General features: G+C 36.1%; 1 protein-coding gene across 3 annotated transcripts in view; it reads left to right on the top strand.

The window, feature by feature from the left end:
• RSF1 (remodeling and spacing factor 1) overlaps nucleotides 1–19,469 on the top strand; it is a 165,655-nt gene that overhangs the window by 110,010 nt on the left and 36,176 nt on the right. For all 3 annotated transcript variants that reach the window (XM_067750468.1, XM_067750465.1, XM_067750466.1), the window contains one exon: nucleotides 6,829–6,983. In XM_067750468.1, the coding sequence (XP_067606569.1) occupies nucleotides 6,829–6,983 (155 nt within the window). The remainder of the gene's footprint in view (nucleotides 1–6,828; nucleotides 6,984–19,469) is intronic.

Here is a 19,469-nt window from a genome sequence, read left to right as displayed (position 1 = left end):
ACTTACAGTACCAAATGTTAGCAAGTATGTGGACCAACTGGAGCTCTTGAACACCTTGCTGCTGGGAATGTAAAATGGTATAACCACTTACACTTCGGCCATTTGTTCGAACGTTAAACAAACTGTTACCCTATAACCCAGTGATTTCACTCTTAGGTATTTATCTTAGAGAAATGAAACCAAATGTTTACAAAAAACCTTGTATAATAATGTTCATAGCATCTTTGTTCATAATGGTCCCCATATATGGATTATTACTAGGCAATAAAAAGAAATGACCTATAATGCATGCAACTCTGTGGATTTGTCTCAAAGGCATTATCATGTGTGAGAAGCCAAAAAGTACATACTGTTTTATTCCATTTAAGTTCTGGAATTAACTAAACTGATCTATGGTTACAGTGTTCAAAACTGTAATTCATTTTTGCTTTTGGTGGAGGAGAGGGATTGAGTAGGAGGACAGGGCAGGGGGGAATTTTCTGGGGTGATGTGTAATATTCCTTATCTTGATAGATGTGTGGATTACACAGATGTATGCATGTGTCAAAACTGATTAACTGAACACCTAAGGTCTGTTCATTTCAATGGATGTCAATTATACCTCAATAAAAATATTTTAAGTATTGATAGTGGTTTGACAATCATTTTCAAAGAGCTGATTTCTAAATAGTATACCGAGTTTTCATGAACCCATAATTAGAAAATCTGTCAAGACATGCTGCTAATATAGCACAGTGATTGAAAAGATGGTCTCTGAAGTCAGACTGTCTATAATTCAGTTCTGCCTTTAATATGTACTAACTGTGACCATAAGCAAATTACTGTACCTTTCTGCATGTTCTCACTTTCCTAGTCTTATAAAATGGGGGTAATAATAGTACCTATTTAATCAGATTATATTGGAATTATATGAATTAATTCATGTAATGCTTCTGGAGTAATTCCTGGAGCATAGTGATCACTCACTAATGTTAACTTCTTTGATATCACTCATTAATACCTTCCTTCAGTTTCTTGGCCCCCTTAAGGAATACTGTCATACTCAGTTATCCTCCTTTTTGTCTACTCAGTAGTTTGGACTTGCATGAAAAAGATGGAAAATTATTGGTAAACCTTGGAATCATATATTACAGGTGTTTGCTAAAGACTTGCTGTATAACTAACTGTCCTGTGCTCTGGAGGTACAAAGACATGATGCCATTCCTAAGCTCTCCATATTGTGGTAGAAAGATACAGGGAAATAGTAAATGGTAATATAGTGTCATAAATGTGATCTGTGATGGAGATCACTCCAGTGTGCTATGGAGGAACCAGATACCTAACCCATACTTGGCAGATGATACCTATGCTTGGCTGTGTTTTTGTTCTGTCTTTTTTTTTTTGCGGTACACGGCCTCTCACTGTTGTGGCCTCTCCCGTTGTGGAGCACAGGCTCCGGAAGCACAGCCTCAGCGGCCATGGCTCACGGGCCCAGCCGCTCCGCGGCATGTGGGATCCTCCCAGACCGGGGCACGAACCCGCATCCCCTGCATCGGCAGGCAGACTCTCAACCACTGCGCCACCAGGGAAGCCCTTTTTTTTTTTTTTTTTTTTTTTTTAATTGAATTGGGCTATCAGGTCAATTGCTTCTGAACGGTTTATCCCTACCACTAATTCTAACTCTGAACATCCCTTAGACTAAGAAAAATCATATTCCACATTATATGATAGGAATATATAATTATATATTCCAATCGTATATATATTATATATATATTATACAATTAGGATGATATGTTCTACTTCACTCAAGTCTAGATTAACTTTAGGTACAGATAGTTAAGAATCCATTAAGTCAACATCAGTCAGTCTGCCCATAACTTGAGCTTCCAGCCTTTCCACTTCAATATGTTTCTCCCATCACAGTTAAGAACATCCATGTTTACTTGGATCCAAAACTTGGGAGGCACATCATTAACTTTTCTTTTTCTCTCACTTCCCATCCATTCTTGCAGCAAATCCAGTCAGCTCTCTATGCAAAATGGATCCAGTGTTTAAATGTTCCTCATTCCTTTCATAACTACATTCTTGTCCAAGTCACCATCACTTTTAAAAAATACAATTTAGTGATTTTTAGTATATTCTCAAAGTTGTGAAGCTATCACCACTATCTAACTCCAGGGCATTTTCCTCACCCCACAAAGAAACCCCATACCCTGTGCATTAGCATTTACTCACCATTTTCCCTTTCCCCAGCCCATGGCAGCTGCCAGTCTACTTTATGTTTCCCTAAGTTGCCTTTCTAGACACTGTATATACATAGAATCATACAATATGTGGCCTTCGTGTCTGGCTTCTTTCAGATAGCATAATATTTTCAAGGTTCATCTATGTAGTAAGAATCAGTACTCCATTCCTTTTTATGGCTAAATAATATTCCCCCTTGTATGGATATACCACGTTTATCCATTCTGTGTTTGTCTTTGAAATAATGATTGGAGTTAGTCTGAAATGCACTTTGGACTGAAGAGAACAGAAATGTAAACACCTGAGATCATAAGAGAACATGGCATTTTGGAGGAATATATCTGATTTAATATGCTTCAGTGAAGAAATGTTTTAAAGAAAAGAAAACAATGGAGAGAGGGAGGGCAAAACAACTGAACTGTTGTTAGAATCCACAGTCTATTTTAAAAGGTCCTGTAGGGACCTCCCTGGTGGCACAGTGGTTAAGACTCCATGCTCCCAATGCAGGGGGCCTGGGTTCAATCCCTGGTCTGGGAATTAGATCCCACATGCATGCCGCAACTAAGAGTGCACATGCCACAACTAAGGAGCCTGACTGCCACAACTAAGACCCGACACAACCAAATAAATAAATATTTTTTTTTAACCCCACAAATTTATTTAAAAAAATAAAAGGTCCTGTAGAGGACCAGATGGCTTCACAGGAGAATTCTACAAACCCCCCCCCTTTTTTGTTTTTTTTTTTGGTTTTAATTAATTTTTTTTATTGGAGTATAGTTGATTTACAGTGTTGTGTTAATTTCTGCTGTACAGCAAAGTGGGTCAGTTATGAATTTTACCAAACCTTTAGAGAAGTGTTAACACCTATCCTTCTGAAACTATTCCAAAACATTGCAGAGGAAGGAACACTTCCACACTCATTCTATGAGGCCAACATCACCCTGATATGAAAACCAGACAAAGATATCATAAAAAAAGAAAATTACAGGCCAATATCACTGATGAACAAAGATGCAAAAATCCTCAACCAAATACTAGCAAACCGAATCCAGTAATACATTAAAAGGGGACTTCTCTGGCCCAGTGGTTAAGACTCCACACTTACACTGCTGGGGGTGCAGGTTCGATCTCTGGTCAGGGAACTAATAAGATTTCATATGCCATGTGGCGCAGCCAAAAAAAAAATCTCAGAACGTTGAAAGGATCATACACTGTGATCAAATGGGATTGATCTCAGGGATGCAAGGATTTCTCAATATCTGCAAATCAGCGTGATATACCACATTAACAAATTGAAGAATGAAAACCATATAATCATCTCAATAGATGCAGAAAGCTTTTGATAAAATTCAACGTCCACTTATGATAAAAACACTCCAGAAAGTGGGCATAGAAGGAACGTACCTCAACATCATAAAGGCTGTATGTGACAAACGCACAGCTAACATCATACTCTATGGTGAAAAGCTATATAAGTATTTCCTCTAAGATCGGGAACAAGACAAAGATCCCCACTCTCACCACTTTTATTCAACATAATTTTGGAAGTCCTAGCCACATCAATCAGAGAAGAAAAAGAAATTAAAAACTACAAATTGGAAAGGAGGAAACTGCCTTAAACTGCCACTGTTTGCAGATGACATGGTGCTGTACATAGAAAATCCTAAAGACGCTACCAGAAAACTACTGGAGTTCAGCAGTGAATTTGGAAAAGTTGCAGGAAACAAAATTAACATACATGAATCTGTTGTGGTTTACATATATTTATATACACAAACACACATACACATATACGCACAATGGAATACTACTCAGTCTTGAAAGAAATTTTGCCATTTGCAGTAACATGGATGAACTTGGAGGGCATTATGCTAAGTGAAATAAGTCAGACAGAGAAATGCAAATACTTTATGATATCACTAACATGTGGAATCTAAAAAATACAACAAACTAGTGAATAAAACAAAATATAGGCAGACTCACAGATATAGAGAACAAACTAGTGTTTACCAGTGGGAGGGGGAGGTACCGACTGTTGGGTGTAAGATAGACTCAAGAATGTATTGTACAACAATGGGGAGTATAGCCAATATTTTGTAATAACTGTAAATGGAAAGTAACCTTTAAAAATCGTACTAAAAATAAAAGGTCCTGTAAGAAATTTGGATATAATTTTAATATATGTATATTTATTAAAATACCCTCTAGTTCTAATTTAGGGTTTTTTAAAAATTACTTAGCATACTAAATCTAATTGTAAGATTGAAACAGGAGAAATCCAGATGGGTAGTTTTCTGTTTTCATATAATGGCTATTTTAGGTTTGCATTTTAATACTGTAGTCAGGTTAAAAGCCTTTAGGGGAGTTCTTAATTAATTTTTCTGCTAAATTTTTTTGTTGCTTAGAGTAGTGGAAGTAATTGACATGGATTTTCTAGCAATATTGGCACTCTTGTAATGTTCAGCAGCTTTTAAAAATAGGTATAGTGAAATACTTCAATATTTTTTTCAGTTCCCAGCATGACCTCAAAAAATAACAAATGGGTTGAGGTCATGCAGTTCCCAGCATGACCTCAAAAAATAACAAATAGAATTCTCAGTGAAATATCATAGTAATAACATTAAGTGGATAGAGGCTTAGGTTAGAATCAGGTTGGTCTACTGAAATTCAGAGATAGAAACTTAGCCAAAAATTAATTTATTTAACATATCTAGGTTTTAATTTTCCTTTTTTGTAAAGTGGATGTAGTACCAGACATGATCTTGAAAGTGCATATAATCTGACCTTCTACTATTAGGTAATTAAAATCCTAAAACTATTCATTTTATTGTATATGCTAATGTGATAGTTATATATAAACATGTATTCATTTCCATGCACAATATTTTTAATATGTATAAACCTGTGTTCATTGTCATACACAATGACAAAATGGTTGTCATTTTAATTTCTGAAAGATGTCAATCACTGGCAATTTTATTACTTTCTTTGGAAGCCAATTTAATAATACTTGAGAGAATCTAGTCTTTTATAGATAAGGAAACTCAGGGCTAGTGAAGATAGATGACCTGTCCAGGGGTACATCGCCATTTAGTTTAGGAACAGGGATTCTATTCATTCATTAAACATTTTTTTAGAGCCTACTTCATAACGCAGCTAGCACAGAGGTGGAAACAGGATAGAGGACATATGTGGCATGACAGATAAGAAAACAAGTAGTTTCATCTTAATACTAACTACATAGAATTAGAGGTGCATGCACGGTGCTTTGATGACACAGATGGGAAGATCATGGTGCTGTTTAATTAACTTAGTAGCAGATCTAGAACTAAGTTTCTCAACTCTTAGTCCAGGGTTTCCTTTTTGTTTTCACTGTTACACCCTGTTTATCTGAGCAGGAAAATATTTAAATTAGTTTTCTTGTTTGTAAGTGGCATTAAAATTGACCATACTACACCTGCGGATTTGGTAGAAAAAACAGATAATTTGTAGATTGGTATCTTATTTATTTGGGATTTTCTTGTAATTTTTATTCAAAATGAATTCCCTTCCTGTAGTTGTAAACTCTAATTGACAAAGCAGCATCCATAACTTAAAATTTTGGGTTTTTGAACTGTGTTAGTAGACTTCCTTAGCAGTTTCAAATATTATTCTCTCTGTAGGTGGAAAAGAGTTCTTATTCCCATATGAATCAAAAACTTGAATCATTTAGTTTAAAAAAAATTCTTCTTCAAGGAAGTTTTCCATTGATTTTGTACTTCCTAGACATTGCATAGTATTTAAAAAAAATTATCCAAGTTAGCTTTTTGTTTAATTTTTGTTCCTATTGTTCTTTTTAACCAAAGAGATTTGCATTGCCATTCAAATCAATAGAATAGTCTTAAGACTATTCCCCTCTTTGGGGAAGAGTTTATTTTAATATGTATTCATTCCTAATACTTAATTTTAAAATTTAAGGTTAATTAGGGTTAGCTGTACTAGTGTGTTTTTTTGTGTGTTTTTTTGTGTGTGTGTGTGTGGTATGCGGCCCTCTCACTGTTGTGGCCTCTCCCGTTGCGGAGCGCAGGCTCAGAGGCCATGGCTCACGGGCCCAGCCGCTCCGCGGCATGTGGGATCTTCCCGGACCGGGGCACAAACCCGTGTCCCCTGCATCGGCAGGTGGACTCTGAACCACTGTGCCACCAGGGAAGTCCTGTACTAGTGTTTTTTGATGTTCTTAATATGTTTTTCTTTTTTCGATTTTAATTTCTAATAGATATATTCTGAAATCTCTTTAGAACAGAAGAAAGATTTTTTAAATTTTATTGAAGTATAGTTGATTTGCAGTGTTGTGTTAATTTCTGCTGTACAGCAAGGTGACTCCGTTATACATATTCTTTTTCATATTCTTTTCCATTATGGTTTATCACAGGATATTAAATATAGTCCCGTGTGCTATACAATAGGACCTTGTTGTTTATCCATCTTATATATACTAGTTTGCATCTGCTAACCCCAGGCTCCCAATTCTCTGACCCTCCCCCCCAACCCCTGGCAACACAGGTCTTAGAAAACAAGAAAGATTTTTATGCTGTCTTTTTTTTTTTTTTCCCACTTTTTTAGAAATCGAAACGAGTTGGCTGAGACTCTTGCGCTCCTGAAAGCACAAATTGATCCTGTACTATTGAAAAACTCTAGCCAACAGGACAACTCTTCCCGGGAAAGTCCCAGCTTAGAGGATGAGGAGACTAAAAAGGAGGAAGAAACACCTAAACAAGGTTTTTTTTGTGTGTTTTGTTTTGCTTTGTTTTGTAATTTCTTCTCTTTTCTACTCCTCTTCCCAGCTATATAAATTGAAATTCCCTCAATTTGAAAATTTTTAACCCTTCCTGTAAAAGGAGGTACATTTTCCTTTTATTTAATGAAAAAAAAAAAAAGAAACAGCGGCAAAAACCATTGAGGACTTTGGTCTTTTATATTGAACATTTAAAAAATTTAAATAAAAAATGTTCATATCATCAAAACATAATATCTGTTACTAATTTAAGAGTACAAAATATTAGTGAACTTTTTAAAAATTATTGTGGTAAAATATACATAACAAAATTTTATCATTTTAACCATTTTTAAGTGTACAGTTCTATGGCATTAAGTTCATTTGTGTTGTGCAATTGTCACCACCATTCATCTCCAGACTTACCTTCCCCAACTGAAACTGTGTACTCATTAAACACTAATTCCCCTTTCCTCCTCCCCTCAGCCCCAGGCATCCATCATTCTACTTTCTTTCTCTATGAATTTGATTAACTCTAGGAACCTTACTTCAGAGAAATCATGGTAGTATTTGTCCATTTGTGACCGTCTCATTTTCATTGAGCTTAATGTCTTCAGTGTTCATCCATATTGTCCAAGTATCAGAATTTTTCCTTTTTAAGGCTAATATTCCATTGTGTGTATCTACCACATTTTATGTATTCATCTGTCACTGGATGCTTGGGTTTCTTCTACCGTTTTTCTATTGAGAATAGTGCTGCTATGAAAGTGGGTGTATAGATACCTGCTTTCACTTCTTTTGGGTATATACCTGAAGTAGAATTACTGGATCTGATGATAGTTCTGTTTTTAATTTTTTGAGCCTCTGCCATACCATTTTCTACAGCCACTGCACCATTTTACATTCCTACCAATAATGCATAAGGGTTCCAGTTTTTTCACAAGGTACGCATCACTTGTCACTTCCTTTTCTTTTCTTTGTTTTAAAATAATAGCCATTCTAATGGATGTGAGGTGGTATCTGTGGTGGTTTTTTTGCAGTACACGGGCCTCTCACTGCTGTGGCCTCTCTCGTTGCGGAGCACAGGCTCCGGACGTGCAGGGTCAGCGGCCATAGCTCACGGGCCCAGCCGCTCCGCGGCATGTGGGATCTTCCCGGACCGGGGCACAAACCCGTATCCCCTGCATCGGCAGGCGGACTCTCAACCACTGCATCACCAGGGAAGCCCTATCTGTGGTTTTGATTTGCCGTTTCATAATGACTATAATGATGTTGAACACCTTTTCATGTACTTAGTCATTTGTATATCTTCTCTGGAAAAATATCTATTCAAGTTCTTTGCCAATTCTTCAGTTGTTTGTGTGTGTGTGGTGTGGATTGGTTTTCTTTGTTTTGTTTTGGGTTGCCCTTAGCAAATCCTTAAGTCTCCAAGAATTATAATTATTAAACTTGATTTCCTGATTGAGCTTCCTAATATGCTTAACTGACCAGATCAAATCGTAACCTCTTCAGAAGGACAGAACCAAGTCCTAACTTTTCTAGAAGCAGAGAAACCAACTGAAATTTTGTCTACCATCATTTTAGTTAATACTTTTTGTTGATAACATACCTTTTAATGACAGGGGAGAGAATTTGCTCTCCTTATTATGCTTTCTTCCTCTACTGTTAGTTTTCCTTTACTGTTTTGATTAGAATCTGAAAGCAATATATTTTTACCTTATTCGCTGCTTTGAGGGAATTAACCATAAAGTCATCCCCTAGCTGCAAGCATTGTATAAAAACAAGTAATTATGCCTTTTAATGTAGGCTATAATGTTCGTACATATTAAGCATTGCTTTTAGCAAAAATCCTGTTTACTGTCCTCCTTTGACCAGTGTTTATATGATTTCAAATATCTTTGGTGGTCTTACTCATAAGCCATATTTCTGATTTGAAAAATTCTTTTCTATATCTTAAAATTCAGTTTGTAGCCTACATCAGTAAAAGTTAATTTTAAAGTACTCTAAACCCACTATTGAATTTTAAGATGTTTTTAAATTGAAGTATAATTGACATATAACATTATTATTCATTTCAGGGGTACAACATAATGATTTGACATTGTATGCCTTGTGAAATGATCACCACAATAAATTTAGTAATTATCTGTCTCCATACAAAGTTACAAAAAACTTTTTCTTGTGATGAGAACCATTAAGATTTACTTTCTTAGCAAATTTCAAGTTTACTATATAATGTTATTGAATTTTCCAGATTTTTTTAGTAGCATCCCTAAGGATTAGTTCTGAGTTTAGACTTAATATTCATTTGGTCATTCATTCCTGTGTTTGCTTCTTCTCCAATGTATTTAAATCAAGGCAATAGAAATTTAAGAGGCAATTATTCCTATTAAGTGAACTTAAATTTTACACTGATTTTGAAGGGGGGGTGTCATTGTATAGTTTAAATTAGAAAGAAAAACAAACTATTTCCTCAATAAAGTAAAGCTCTTTCTTGTATTGAATTCTAAAATTTCACTGTTGGGGGCCTTATGTTGGGGGGAATTTCAACAATAACAGCAACTAACATTTATTGGGCCTGTCCTGCTTTTTTGCAGCCTACCAAATGCTTCATGTGCATTTTTATTTAATCCTCTTAATAAAAGGATTAGCAGCTCTTTGAGGTACTACTATTATTATTTCAGTTTTACAGATGAAGGAATTTGGAAGGTTATAAGCTTGCCCGAGTCATATAGATAATAATGTGTCAGAGTCTAGATTTGAACTCTGATTCTTGTAAAGCCTATGCCCTTAACTAGAGTGATCTAGAACTGTACTTCTCAAATTTTAATATGCATGATGTTTACCTAGTGATTTACCTGATTCACCATTTTTACAGAGGCCAAGTTGATGCTGCTGGTCAGAGGACCACAGTTTGAGTATCAAGGTTATAAATAGGCAGTCTTCTCCTAACCTTGAAAACAAATACCGTCATCCCTTGGTCTCTCTGGGGATTGCTCCCAGAACCTCTGCCGATACCAAAATCCAAGAAGGCTCAAGTCCCTTATATAAAATAGAATAGTATTTGCATACCACCTATGCACATCCTCCCGTGTACTTCATTTAAATCATCCGTAGATTACTTATAATACCTAATACAATGTAAATGCTATGTGAATAGTTGCCTGTGTATGGCAAATTCAAATTTCGCTTTTTGGGACTTTCTGGATTTTTTTTTTCTGAATATTTTCTATCTGAGGATGCAGAGGGCCAACTGGACAACAAAGGCTTTCATACAGCTGTTTCTGAAAATATTTCTCAGTGAATGCTGATGTTCTGACTCTCAGTACAATTAAAAGAAAGTCTGTAGGGCAGGACATCTCTTGGAAAAGCAAAGGAGGGGAGGAGCAAGACATTTAGTTCTCTGGTTTTTTTCTTTCTCTTAGATAGTGTCTCTTCTGTTTCTCTTATTCTAACAGCAAAATAATTCTTATTCATTCGACAGATACTTATTGTGCACCTACTGTGTGCCAGACATGATTTTAGGCATGGGAATTTAGTAAACAAGGCAGACTAAAATCCTTGCTTTTGTGAAGCTTACGTTGTAGTGGGTAAAATAGCTGACACGTATATCATCACAATGTGCCAACACTGTTCTCAGTGCCTTTTTTTTTTTTTCTCAATCCAGATTTAGTTCGTCAGTAAGATGTTATTGATAACATGAGCTCTGTGGCCTAGTGATTGAGTTGACATCCAGTTTTTGGTTTATAAGAGGAGCAGAACTTAACCAACAGTCAAGTTCTCAGGAGAAGGAAAAAAGCTTTTCTTAGCCCATGGAACATAGATGGCCTAGTCATGGTGTGATGCTAAGAAGCTTTGGTGGGGGGAGGGATTAAAACTTTTAATATCATTCAGGGAAGGATCTTTACCTTATCAATTAATATTTCCCAAAGACTCCAATTTATTGGGTTGGTGATATAATGGAAACATTTTTGATATTGCAATTTATGAGTTGATTTATTCATTTTTTGTGAAATTGGTTCAATAGGAAATGTAGCAGTTAAGGGATAATCTGGTGCACTTTCCTATACTACATTTGGTATCTAGAAATGGATGTTATGGCCTGCATTCCAAAATAGGTTTTCTGAATTCAGTCTTTTTTTTTCTAAATTTATTTATTTACTTTTGGCTGCATTGGGTCTTCCTTGTTGTGCGTGAGCTTGCTTTAGTTGTGGCAAGCTGGGGCTACTCTTTGTTGCAGTGCACGGGCTTCTCATTGTGGTGGCTTGTCTTGTTGCGGAGCACGGGCTCTAGGCGCGTGGCCTCAGTTGCTCCGCAGCATGTGGGATCTTCCCGGACCAGGGCTCGAACCTGTGTCCCCTGCATTGGCAGTCAGATCCTTAACCACTGCGCCACCAGGGAAGCCCTGAATTCAGTCTTAAGGAGAATAATTAATGTTGTTTACTTTGCCTTCCTGAAGTAATATTGACAGAGTGGAGAGAATAGCTACAGGATAAATTACTGTAAACCAAACTAGTAAACCAAAGTTTACTAGTACAGTACTGAAAACTTAATGATGACCTTCAGTTACAAAAATTATGTGAATATCCTGCATGTAGATGCCCTATATATACAAAACCATTCTTTAAAATTCTATCAATTTGAAAATGCCTGATAGAATTTTATTTTTTTAATAAATTTGTTTATGATATTCACAACACTTTTTTTTTTTCAAGGTGTTGGGGGTAGGAGTTTATTAATTAATTAATTTATTTTTGCTGTGTTGGGTCTTTGTTTCTGTGCGAGGGCTTTCTCTAGTTGTGGCAAGCAGGGGCCACCCTTCATCACGGTGCGCAGGCCTCTCACTATCGTGGCCTCTCTTGTTGCGGAGCACAGGCTCTAGAGCTCAGGCTCAGTAGTTGTGGCTCACGGGCCCAGTTGCTCCGCGGCATGTGGGATCCTCCCAGACCAGGGCTCAAACCCGTGTCCCCTGCATTAGCAGGCAGATTCTCAACCACTGCGCCACCAGCGAAGCCCCGCCTAATAGAATTTTAAAGAATAGTTTTGTGTACAGGGCTTCTATGTTCAGGATATTCATACAATTTTTGTAATTGAATACCATCATTATTTAGTTTTTAGTATTATACTAGCTCTTCATTCTACTCTATGAAGGAAGGAAGGGAGAGAAGGGAAGAAGAAGAAAAGAAAAAGAAACGTTTCATGATTAGAGAAACTGTTGAAGTTTTCTTTTCTGATTGAGTTTGTTGTGCCTAGAATCAGAAGGTGATAATTTAAGTTATCATTCATAATTTTTGGAAAATGTCAGTGGCGTGGTTTTTGACTCTCTACAGATTCCCCTATAAAAGGAACATATTGATGGCAAAAATAAAAAACTATAAACAGTATGTGAAATTAAGATCTTAAAGGGACTCGGGTACTCTAGGCCTTATGACTTCTCAAACTTCTCCAACCAAAGCTCCCTTCCAGGACTAAACTCCACACAGAGCTTTGTGCAATCTGCTGGGAATAGGATCTAAATTAAGTACAATAAAGACAATGGAGACAAGCAAAAAAGAAGGTGCAAATAAAAGTATGAGAGAAGGCTAGAGGTAGGTGACCTCATAAAATAAGTCACTTTAATTTTTAATATAAAAAATGCAGAGCTCTATAGCTGTGAAATTAGAAAAACTGTCTACTTGCCATAAAAATGAGCAACTAAAAAATTAAAAAAGATCCAGGTCAAATCCCACAGAATTATAATAACAAAATAGAATAAGAAGTAGAATAACATCACTGCAGAGAATGAAAGCTTACCCAAAACACATTCTTACTAAACATATGAAAACTTATTAGGTGGTAGAGTTATGATTTTTCAAAAATCTATGAATAACATCTCAGTCAACAAACACAAGAATTAGTGCCCTTAATAAATAGCAGATGGAAAGGTGTGTGTTTTTTAAAAAAGTTAAAAACAAAAACAAATGAATAAAGAGATAAAGATTTGAGAGAAAGAGATAAGGATTTGAAGATACGCAATGAAAATCCAACAGAGGCCCATAAAAAAGAAAACCAAAGCAAGGGAACAGGCAAAAATGCTAAAGACTATGCTTAACAAAACTTCTTGAAATAAAAAAAGGATATGAGACTACATATTTAAAAGACACTGTGTACCTTGGAAAATCAACCCAGAACAACCAACATCAAGACATATTCTAGTAAAATTATTGGGCTTTGAAGAAAGTACTTTGGCAATCCTGACAAAAAGACCAGGTAACTTATAGGGGAAAGAATATAAGACTGCCATCACTATATTTGAAAGCAATGACTTATGCCAGAAGAAAATGCCATAACATATTTAAGGGGGAAAAATGTGAACCAGAGATTTTATGTCTAGCCAAACTGACTTTTACATAGAGGCTGCAGGTAAAGTGCTATCGAAGACCTAATTTCCCATGAGTCTTTTTATAGGGATCTTCTAGTGAATGAGCTTCAGATAGCCAAAAAGACTAACAAAACCTCAATGGTGGGTGATATAGAAATAAATATAAATGTATTCATGTGTACGGTTTAATATACATACATGTATTTCTTACCTCTGTTCATGAGAGGAATCTAAGAACAATGATACCCCAGTAGCAATAAGCACCGTTAGCTTCTAGATTTTTATTTCAAAATATTGTTTTCCATTAAAAGGAACTAGTGCCCCTTAAAGACAAGATTGATTCAGGAGATGGGCAGGGAAAATACAGGATAAGCCTAGAGTATCTTAGAATGACAGAAATTAAGGACATATTCAAAAAATAATTTAGGCATCTCAGTAGTACACAGTGCCAACTGGAAGGAGCTCTCAGTGGTGAGAGCAGAACTGTTTTAGCAACAACTTTATATGATGATAGATTTTAAATCTTCTATAAGTTCCTACTTATATAAGTACCTAATTGAATAAATAAATAAATGGAGGTGAAGGGACAGGTCTTCCCTGCAGGTGAATGTCAATTAATTCCTTTTGCACTGCAGGGACTACATTTCCCTGCAGTGTAGAAGGAATGAGAATAATACAAATTTACCATTAGGGAAATACTGCAGTAGTAATTGTTGCAGCAAGATCTCTGACAGACACTAAAATTAGTGGGTGCAAATTTGTGGAGAAACAGGATATTAGCACAATCTCAAAGTATCTCTCCAAGACATTTACCTGTTACAAAGGGGGAAATGGTTAACTTTCCAGTGGAATGAGCAGCCAACACCACCGTAACTGAATGATCAAGGTATGTACATCATCATGTAGCCTCTGATATAATGCACAACATTTCTTTTGTGAAATTTTCATCAAAAATGTATATCTTAATCTAATCTTGAGAAAACATCAAACAAGACCAAATTGAGAGGTACTCTCCAAAATAACTGTCAAGGTCAGAAAAGACAAGGAAAGAATGAGGAATGGTCACAGATTGGAGGAGACTAAGGAAACACAAGAACAAAATGAGACATGGATCCTCAAACAGAAAGGATCGGGTGGGAGTTGGGGGAAAAGGCAAAATATAAATGAAATCTGTTTATGTTTAATAGTATTTTACTAATGTTAATTTCCTGGTTTTGATAATTGTGCTGTGAGTATGTAAGTTGTTAACTTAGAGGAAACAGGGTGATGATGTACTTGAACTATTTTTGTAACACATCTATATGTCTAAAATTATTTCAAAATAAAGATTTAAAAAAGAATGTTGGGTGAGCATTAACTTGGTAGTTACATGTAACTAAATCTAAATGACAGATATAGAGAACATGTAGTCTTTAATGGCTGTGTGTTTTCACAGTGGAGCTATAGTAAGACAAAACAAATGGAGAAAGAATGGGAAGAGTACATGCAAAAACTTGTGAACCTTTCATTAAATCACTTTGGTGATGGTGGTGTCATTGTTATTCTGAAAACGTGCATAATATGAGGAAAAAGTAACTGATATTCTAATTATATCATCTGTGGTGTCCTTGAAAACCAAGATTCTCAGTGTGGGAAAAAGAAATAAGATGTAAGACAGAAAAGTTAAGGAAAACAACTATCATTATGAACTCATGGGTTAATTTTATTATTTTCTAGCTCTGTCCACTGAAAAGACTTAAAAACAATGGCCAACCCAGTAGCAGTGAGCATCCTTTAGCACCCAGATCGTGGTCTTGAAATACAGTTTCCCATTAAAGTAAACCAAGGCGTCTTGGAAAAGTGGCTGATTCCAGTTCTGGGGCATAATGAGCCAAGAAACATCCTGTCATTCCAAGTAGTGTGGACTGTATCAAAGTCATTTCAGAAAGACTCAAGAGCCAACTTAAAAAGGTTTCCATTGTCTAAGATGGGACAATTTAAGCATCACAAGGATAATAACTGTAGTGGATTAAAACACATTGAATATGTCTTAAATCCATGACTTCATCATAATACTAATAGAAAAACTGGTTACCTTTGGAGGATGCCAGTAGAGACCAGATTATTATTTTGAAAATTGTTAAATAAACAAAAAGAATTGAACTTTAATCCTGACTTTTCAGTATTAACTGTACCACTGTATAACAAAATAATAAATTAGTAAAGTTTATTTTTATAGGGTTTATAATCACAGATGGAAGATTGACAGAATGGGAATATCATTTTGTAATCCCTAATAAGAAAAGGTTTTAGATACTCAGCATTAACATCTCTTAACATCACAAAAAGAGATGATCACACATTAATGCCTCTTGATAAAGAACATACCACCACTGAAGTAGTTTTGCCACAGAAATTGAACCTGAATCTGATGCAGACTATAGATTAAAGTGATGACTTACAGGGGAAGAAAGGACAGAGGAATATGGGAATGCAGTCAGCAAAATCCAGAAATTATAGAATTGAGTCACCATCAAATTACTTGATTTGGTGACTCAAATAAATTGCAAAAAAAATAAAGGATGGAGGAACAATAGTAGGTTAAAGAGACCTAAAAAAGAAAGTAAAAGGTAAAACTAAACTATAAAGCAAAATAAGGAAGTGATTAATATAAAAGTCAAGGTAATAGTTATACTTGTTAAAGAGGGAATTACTATTGGGAAAAGGCTTGTGTGTGGCTTTTCGGGTGCTGACAGGGTTCTATTTCCTGCTTGCCTTCTAATAATTTATTAAGTGGTTCATTTGTTTTCTGTGGGTGGCTTTACTTTTTAAATTTTTATTTATTTATTTATTTGGCTGCACTGGGTCTTAGTTGTGGCACGTGGGGTCTTCATTGCAGCATGTGGGATCTTTTTTTTTTAGTTGCGGCATGCAGAATCTTTTAGTTGAGGCACGTGGGATCTTTGTTGTGGCATGTGGGATCTTTAGTTGTGGCATGTGGGATCTAATTCCCTGACCAGGGATTGAACCCAGGCCCCCTGCATTGGGAATTTGGAGTCTTAACCACTGGAGTACCAGGGAAGTGCCCTGTGGCTTTATTTTGTTATACTTAATTATAAACAACTTCTTGATACCTTTTTGGCAGATATCAACCATGTTGATATCATCAATTTTTAAATAAGTTACAAAAGGATTGGCACCAGTTTGTATCCCTTTAACATGCAATAAAATGATATTACTAATGTTTTAGTGAAGGCAGCTCCTATTATTTGTCCATTAAATGCATGTTGGTAATATCAAATGATGATTTCAATATTTTGAGCCCAGAAAACTACTAGAGCTCATTAATGAATACACATAAAACAGTTGCATTTCTGTACACTAACAATGAAAGATCAGAAAGAGAATTTAAGGAAACAATCCCGTTTACCATCACATCAAAAAGAATAAAATACACAGGAATAAACCTACCTAAGGAGGCAAAAGACCTGTACTCTGAAAATGGTAAGACACTGATGAAAGAAATCGAAGATGATGCAAAACAGATGGAAAGATATGCCACATTCCTGGATTGAAAGACTCAATATTCTCAAAATGACTGTACTACCCAAGGCAATCTACAGATTCAGTGTAATCTCTATCAAATTACCAATGGCATTTTTAACAGAACTAGAACAAAAAAGTTTTTAAATTTGTATGGAAACACGAAAGACCCGAATAGCCAAAGCAACCTTGAGAAAGAAAAATGAAGCTGGAGGAATCAGGCTCCCTGACTTCAGACTATACTATAAAGCTGCAGTCAGCAAAACAGTATAGTACTGGCACAAAAACAGAAATACGGATCAATGGAACAGGATAGAAAGCCCAGAAATAAGCCCACGCACCTATGGCCAATTAATCTACCACAAAGAAGGCAAGAATATACCATGGAGAAAGACATCTCTTCAACAAGTGGTGCTAGGAAAGCTGGACAGCTACATGTAAAAGAATGAAGTTAGAACATTCTCTAACACCGTACACAAAAATAAACTCAAAATGGATTGAAGACCTAAATGTAAGACCGGAAACTATATAACTGTTGGAGGAAAACATAGGCAGAGCACTCTTTGACATAAATCCAGCAGTATATTTTTGGATCCACCTCCTAGAGTAACAAAAATAAAAACAGGGACTTCCCTGGCAGTCCAGTGCTTAAGACTCTGCTTCCACTGCAGGGGGCATGGATTCGATCCCTGGTCGGGGAATTAAGGTCCCACATGCCGTGGGTGTGGCCAAAACAAAAAGAAAAATAGACAAATGGGACCTAATTAAACTTAAAAGATTTTGCACAGCAAAGGAAACCATAAACAATACGGAAAGACAACCCACAGAATGGGAAAAAATATTTGCAAATGATGCAGCCAACAAGGGATTAATCTCCAAATATACAAGTAGCTCATGCAGCTCAATATCAAAAAAAAACAAACAACAAACAACCCAATCAGAAAATGGGCAGAAAATCTAAAGGGACATTTCTCTAAAGAAGACATACAGATGGCCAAAAAGCACATGAAAAGATGCTTAACACCGCTAAGTATTAGAGAAACACAAATCAAAACTACAATGAGGTATCACCGCACACAGAATGGCCATCATCAAAAAGTCTACAAACAGTAAATACTGGAGAGGGTGTGGAGAAAAGGGAACCCTTCTGCACTGTTGATGGGAATGTGAATTGGTACAGCCACTAGGGAGAACAGTATGGAGTTTCCTTTAAAAAAGTAAAAATAGGGCTACCATATGATCTAGCAGTCCCACTCCTGGGCATAAATTAGGAGAAAACCGTAATTCAAAAAGATACATGCCCCCCAATGTTCATAGCAGCATTATTTACAATAGCCAGGACATGGAAGCAACCTAAATGTCCGTCAACAGATGAATGGATAAAGAAGATGTGGTATGTGTGTGTGTGTGTGTGTATATATATATATATATATATATATATATATATATAAAATGGAATATTACTCAGCCACAAAAAGAATGAAATAATGCCATTTGCAGCAATATGGATGGACCTAAAGATTATCATACTAAGTGAAGTAAGTTGGACAGTGAAAGATCAAATATCATATGATATCACTGATATGTGGAATCTAAAAAAAAGTGAGGGCTTCCCTGGTGGCGCAGTGGTTGAGAGTCTGCCTGCCGATGCAGGGGACACGGGTTCGTGCCCCGGTCCGGGAAGATTCCACATGCTACGGAGCAGCTGGGCCCATGAGCCATGGCCACTGAACCTGCACGTCCGGAGCCTGTGCTCCACAATGGGAGAGGCCACAACAGTGAGAGGCCCGCGTAACGCAAAAAAAAAAAAAAAAAGTGATACAAATGAACTTATTTAAAAAACAGAAACAGACTCACAAACAAACTTCTGGTTTGTTCGTCTGGAAAGGTGGGGGAGGGGAATAAATTAGGAGTTTGGGATTAACATATACACACTACTATATATAAAATAGATAATCAATAGAGATCTACTGTATAGCACACAGATCTCAATATTCTAAAATAACCTAAATGGGGAAAAAAATCTGGAAAAGAATAGATATATGTGTATGTATTACTGAATCACTTTGCTGTACACTGAATCTAACACAACATTGTAAATCAACTGTATTCCAACATAAAATAAAAGATTTTTTAATTTATTGATATATATCAATAATGCTATATGTTATATTTTTTAGATTCCACATATATGTGATATCATACAGTATTTGTCTTTCTCTGTCTGACTTATTTCACTTAGCATAATGCCCTCCAAGTCCATCTGTGTTGCTGCAAATGGCAAACTTTCATTCTTTTTTATGGCTGAGTAGTATTCCATTGCATATATCTACCACATCTTCTTTATCCATTCATCTGTTCATGGACACGTACGTTACTTCCATACCTTGGCAATTGTAAATAATGCTGCTGTGAACATTGGGTGCATGTACCTTTTCAGATTAGTGTTGTTGTTTCTTTTAGATATATATACCCAGGAGTGGAACTGCTGAGTCATATGGTATTTCTACTTTTAGTTTTTTGAGAAACCTCCATCCTGTTTTCCACAGTGGTTGCACCAGTTTACTTTCCCACCAGCAGTGTATGAGGGTTCCCTTTTCTTCACAT

This window comes from Pseudorca crassidens, chromosome 9 (assembly GCF_039906515.1).
Source record: "Pseudorca crassidens isolate mPseCra1 chromosome 9, mPseCra1.hap1, whole genome shotgun sequence".
Taxonomy (NCBI): domain Eukaryota; kingdom Metazoa; phylum Chordata; class Mammalia; order Artiodactyla; family Delphinidae; genus Pseudorca; species Pseudorca crassidens.
The sequence above is the reverse complement of the archived record's forward strand: the minus strand, read 5'-3'. Positions and strand labels throughout refer to the sequence as shown.